The 6000-nt window shown below is 42.8% G+C and overlaps 1 protein-coding gene across 2 annotated transcripts in view; it reads left to right on the top strand.

Moving 5' to 3' along the window:
• PTPRO (protein tyrosine phosphatase receptor type O) overlaps positions 1-5128 on the top strand; it is a 210907-nt gene extending 205779 nt beyond the window's left edge. Inside the window, exons 26-27 of one of the 2 annotated variants that reach the window (XM_036251440.1) lie at positions 2658-2778; positions 3809-5128. In XM_036251440.1, coding sequence (XP_036107333.1) covers positions 2658-2762 — 105 coding nt within the window. In that variant the 3' untranslated portion in view covers positions 2763-2778; positions 3809-5128. The remainder of the gene's footprint in view (positions 1-2657; positions 2779-3808) is intronic. The other variant, XM_036251441.1, reaches the window with a different exon arrangement.
• Positions 5129-6000: the final 872 nt, after the last annotated feature.

A 6000-nucleotide genomic window follows, 5' to 3' on the forward strand; every position in this document is an offset into this window, starting at 1 on the left:
ACTTGACCAGCCCCCATTATGGGCTTCTCCACAAGAGCAACAAGGGGTAAAGAAAGTAGGGTTATCAGGCCAGACCCCAGGGGAAGGCCTGGGTCCCAGCGTGGCCACTGCACAACTCAGTTTGTTTCTCTGAGCTCCCTTCCTCCTCTGGAAACCGTGAATGCCAACGTTCACGAATTGCTGTAAAATACACATTATGTAAAATGGAAAATCGAGTTAAGTGCTTTGTGTGGATGCCATTTGCCTCTCCAGGGCTTTCTTCTATTTTTATCAAATGTTTTGTTTAATTTTCCTTGAATAGGCTTTGCTGGAGGTCAGTTAGGGCTTTGCTTTGAGTAGCCCATCCTCCTGATCAGCAGCGTAGATTTCTCAGGTACTCTCAGGGACTTGTCCACAATTAGTATTTAGTTACTTTTCCTGTGATCTGGAGATATATATAATTTTCTGAGACTAAGTTTGGCCACTGAGTGATTCTAGGTTGAGAATCCAGGTGGCCTCTGCCTTATCGACGCCCAGTGCCGACACCGCTCTGGAAACGATGGAGTGATGTGTGACAAGGAGAAAGGTGACTCAGTTATTGATGAGATTCTATCACAAAATCAGGGCCTGTATGCTCCCTAAGTCTTATGGAAAAATACAGGTGAGGCTGAAGAATCAACCCAGGGAAGTTCAAAGAATTAACCTTATCCTTTGTATAAAGTTTTCATACAAAATGCTCCATAAGGTCCAATGAACATCTTGACTGGTTCTTATTTAAAGGTTATATTTAATGGTATTGCTTATAGACAAAGTCTTGGAAATAAAGAAAAAGAAGAAAGATCATGAAGTTATCTTGGTTTTATGGTACAAAGATTGTCGCTCTCCACAGTTGAGCATATCTCATCGTCCTTCCTTCAAGTGTAGCTTCCACACGATTTATACTCCTGAGCTCTGTCCATATGCTAATTTTACATTCTGATTTTTCATATTGCTATGTATATTATCCCAGATTGCCCAAAATTATATAAATTTCACTTTAAAGACTGAAAAACGTTTCAATATAGATATACCATTGATTACTTAAACCATGCTCCTTTTTATAGGATGTTAAATTGGATTGTTTCCCACTTCTTTAGCATTATCTGTTTTCAACATGCCATTTATTATTCCTCTATCTATATACCTCAACCAACCATAGCTAAAAACGACTGCTTCAACAAACTCAGGTCTTCGTTATTACTTTTTTCCTTTAGCTTTGCTCACTTTATAGATGAAAAACAATCATTTTGATTTACATCTTTGATTATTTGGCCATTTTTGCATGTTTTAATATTTTCTCAGTTGGTTTTTTTTATATAAAAGAACACTTAATAGGCATTAGGGATTTTTTGTTTTGTTTTGTTTTGTTTTCTTGTGGTACGTGCCCCTAGCGGGAACCGATCCCGGGACTCTCTGGTCCACAGGCCGACGCTCCAACCAACCACTGAGCCAAACTGGCCAGGGTGGCATTAGGGATTTTTTTAAAAAAATACCTCATGGTCTATGCCTTCCAGGAATATTTGGTTTAGTGGTCAATGTATTTATTTATATATTTGTCAACTTAAATGTGTTACTGTTTTGGATTAATTTTAAACAAAAATAATGGTATAAACATTGTCATATTCTAGAAAATATTGTCCCCTCCCATTTTTAGTTTGCTCTTTATTTTATTCTTTTCACTTTAAAAATATATATACAGTTGTCTGGCCAGTGTGGCTCAGTGGTTGAGCATTGACCCATGCACCAAGAGGTTGCTGGTTCGATTCCCAGTCAAGACACATGCCCAGGTTGTGGACCCAATCCCCAGTGGGGGGCATGCAGGAGGTGGCCAATCAATGTTCTCTCTCATTGATGTTTCTGTCTCTCTCTCCCTCTCCCTTCCTCCCTATCTAAAAGAAATAAAGGAATATATATACACACACATATACACACACAAGTAGATTGAAATTTTTATTTATGATTTATTCCATTGCTTTGAGGTTTAGTCCTTTCTTAAAGTAATCAGAGAAGAATTAACCTATATTGTCCTTTATATTTATTTGTTTGTTTTTTTAAATCCTCACCCGAGAATATTTTTCCATTTATCTTTGGATAGAGCAGGAGAGAGAGGGGGGCAGGGGGAGAAACATCGACATGAGAGAGGTACATTGACTGGTTGCCTCCAGCATGACCCCGGCCAGGGCTGGGGACTGAACTGCAACCCAAGTACATGCCCTTGACTGTAATCAAACCCTTAACTCTTTGGTCAGCAGGCTGATGCTCTAACTGCTGAGCCAAACCAGTAAGGGCTTCCTTTATATTTTTATGGCTTAATTTATTAAACTTCTTGGAATTTATTTTGGTGTATTAAGAGGTGATGAACTTTTTTTTTTTTTTTTCAAAATAGCCCATGATTTTTAGATTGACTATTCATTGCCTTTAGCATTAAGTATTGATGGTCTAAGCTCTATTATCATAAACATATGTTTACAGTTGATTCTTTTGGATTTTCTAGTTATAAAATTGCCTCCTAAACAGAAAATGGATTCCTTTGACATCAGGTCATGATATTTAATACTGTCATAGTACCAAAATATTATCTTTGTGTGTATTTCTGCAAAACTATCTTGCTCTGAAACGTGGCTTTGCCTTTTGCTCAGGAGCAGTACATTTTCATCCACCAGTGCGTGCAGCTGCTGTGGATGAAGAAGAAGCAGCAGTTCTGCATCAGTGATGTCATCTATGAGAACGTTAGCAAGTCCTAGTTCAGAGTCCGGAGCAGTAAGTAGGGAAGAGCCCCTCATGGGAGGGGATGTGATAAGATACAGCAAAAGGCGGCAGCAGCCTCTTGTCCTGACTCTAACCCCACAGAGGTGTCACTGGGATTTCACACAGGAAGAGACAAGTACTGCAGCAGGTCTTAGTACACCTTGGTTGGTAGGCATGACATGAAGGAGCTTCAGCAGCTCATGATGGCTTGACCTCCATTCCTTCCACCCTGAACTTTAAATTACTCTGATTTGGGCTCTGTGCCTGTAACATCAGGGTATTATCATCCACTCTATTTATCTGGACATTTTGTACAAATATTTTATGGATTACAAAGGGTCATAAGGGGATTACAATGGGCCATAAAGGGATTACAAAGAAGACACGAGCTGGAGTTAACGTCCAAAGAAGAACACATTGCCAGTAGTTCAGGACAGCAGAGTTTAGAAAGGCTTTGATCTTATCCATTCTAAGCAGTTACTTTAGAACTTCCTGAATACACTAGTAACAAATTCAATGTCATCTGCTCAAATTTGGACTAGAAGATCCGATTTCAGTCATGTAATTCGTCTTGGCTGAAGTAACAAGGAATTCGCCCATTCAACTCAGGAAGCAGAGTGTGGACTGTGTCTGAATGTACTGAGGGGCAGGACCATGGACAGGGTGGAGGAGGACAGGGTGCATTGTGGGAGAACTAGGGAAGAAGTAGCATATGGACTGGTGGGTAGCAGGATAGGACTGATATCATGTCTTTACCTCCATCAAGAAAGAGAGACAGAAAGCACAAGGAGGCAGGAATGATAACGAATAAGGAAAGAGAGAGAGAGAAGTTTGCAGGTGGAGAGGAAGACATTCGGATCCACAGAAAGTAGGAATTACATGCAGAAAGATGCACAGATAAACCACGTCCACTTGGGCTGTGGGGTGAATGTAATGGGAACAAGTGGTGGGGCCAGAGGAAGGTGCTGTGTTTCCAGCTGTGGGATGTTGATGTGAGGCTTTGCCTCCCAGGCTGCTTACTGTTTCTCTCTCTCGTTCACAGGACAGGACACGGTGTGTACCCATCCTCCCTTGCTTCCAGAGTTTTGTTTTTTTTTGGGGGGGGGGGGTGTCCTGCTAGCCATTTTGCTAAAAGGAGCCCCTGCTTTGTAACATGTGGCCAAGGAGATAATTTTTCTCATAGAAGCACCGGGAAGACTTAGCCTTAAAGAGCCTACAGTGTCTTTTGGACTCTTTCTCTTCTGGACACTTAATAAGGAGCCAGCTTCCACTGAACACCGAAAGATCCAGGCGCTCTGCCAGGGCAGGAAGCACAGCCCCTTCCGAAGACTTTCACTGCCCTTTGCTGCTCGGGCTGAGTTGTTTGTCCCTGTTTCTAAGTGCAATAATTTTTGTACGTGTGTGATCTTATCAGAAAGTTGAATTGTTTTCTGCTCACACCGTTGATCAAGCCCATAGTCCAGGAAGGAATAGGCATTGTTAGTCTAAAATTATACCTCATTGTTAAAAAGAGGCATGGCCACATATAAAGAAAGAGTAATTCTACTTCAAGAAAACTGAACCAGCGCTACCTGCACTTCAACATTAAGCTACTGGGTCAGGAGCCGGAAGGGTGGATGGGGGAAGAGAGAGAGGTTCTACCCAGAGATCAGTCACCTATCTTTTCCAAATATTAAAAGCTGTAATTCAGCTCCAAAGTAGAGTAGAAAAAAAAATATTTAATTCTTAATTGTTCTAGTTCTTGACGATTTTCTTTCGTGTTAACAGTTAAGCGTTTCTTCCTTGGTCCTCTTAGACTAATGTCACCATCCAGGTTCTTGTCCAACAAATCATATCTAATTCGAAGAGGTGGAAGTCTGGGTCTCCAGACCCCATTGCTGTCTGAGCAATCTTGGCGCCTAGACTTTGCGTTCTGTTCCTGTTGACCTGCATACATGGGAAGCAGTTTCTGTGAGAACTGTATAGGATGTAAAAACACACTTTCTTTCCCCAAAACAGCTGGGAATTTATGACGTTATGGCAATGTGCTGCAGCATGCTAGGACAATTATTTGACTACCTTTTTTTTTTATATATTGTCAAGTGTCACTATGAATTTTGACAGAGATTTCTTCTTTTCTTTGGTTGTCAGTTTCAGTTTAACGAGTGTAACTAGTAACATTCTATCCCATTCTTTAGATTTTGTATAATTACAGTACATGATTGTTGTGACATGAATGCTGTCAGAGTGGACATCGATGGCATCCTGAAGCCTGTTACTTTGTGTCCCTTCCAAGGAATAAGGGGTGATGGTGTGGATGTGCAGAGGAAGTCTTTACAAGCAGAGAGTAAATACAAGCTGGCTTCCGTGTGGCCGCGTGGCTGTCATGAGCCTGCCTGCGTGGGCTTCGGGAGGCTCTGCTCCTCTCTGTGTATCGGATCATTGCCCCTCGCCCTGGCCTCCCTCCAATCCTGATCATCTGCATGAAGCCATGTACATAAGATCAGTTTAATATTTTATCAGTGACCTTAGCAATGGTGAAGGATGCCAAGTGAACAGCTCTGCACCCCATTGTCTTGTCACTGAGAAGACCTGGCCACAGCAGACCTTGGCGCAGTTCTTGGCAAGTCCTGGCCAGCTAGGTGCAGGCTCACCTTGCAGGGGGAATGGCAGGGGGTGCCCACAGCCGGCGGGCTAACAGCTTAGGCTCCTGAGGCTGGTCGTCATACTCACCTCCCTTCCTCCCCTTCTGGCCTCTCTGCTGCCACCTCCTCTTCTCTCTCACCCCTTGATTTCCCTCTCGGACATGTTAATAATGTATCGCTCCGTTCTCAGGTACACACGCAGCTAAAGAAAGGTGGCAAATGTACGTGTGACACCCTTAGATTTTCACACAGGGACAGGTCAGGAGGGAAGTGTGCAACCTTGGATGAGCCGATAAGATGCATGGGTGTGCCGGAATACATTTCCAATTCGTAGACGGGAACATTACTTCCCCTGAAACTTAGAGGACTTCATAAATATTTCATGTTTTTCTTGAGCACCCATGCAGGGGAGGGATCAAATAGTACCAGATCAATTTTCCCAAAAGAGGAGATGAAATATCCAGACTTAAGACTGCAAGTTTAGAGCACAGGAGGGTCACACTGCAGCCCTTTCCCAGGTCTTCCCTCCGGGGTCTCCCTGCTCAGGCTCCTGCGCTGTCCCTGCACGGGCACCTGCAGCCTCTCCATCTGTGAGCTGATGGTGGGAGAA

This window comes from Molossus molossus, unplaced genomic scaffold (assembly GCF_014108415.1).
Source record: "Molossus molossus isolate mMolMol1 unplaced genomic scaffold, mMolMol1.p scaffold_m16_p_10, whole genome shotgun sequence".
Lineage (NCBI taxonomy): Eukaryota > Metazoa > Chordata > Mammalia > Chiroptera > Molossidae > Molossus > Molossus molossus.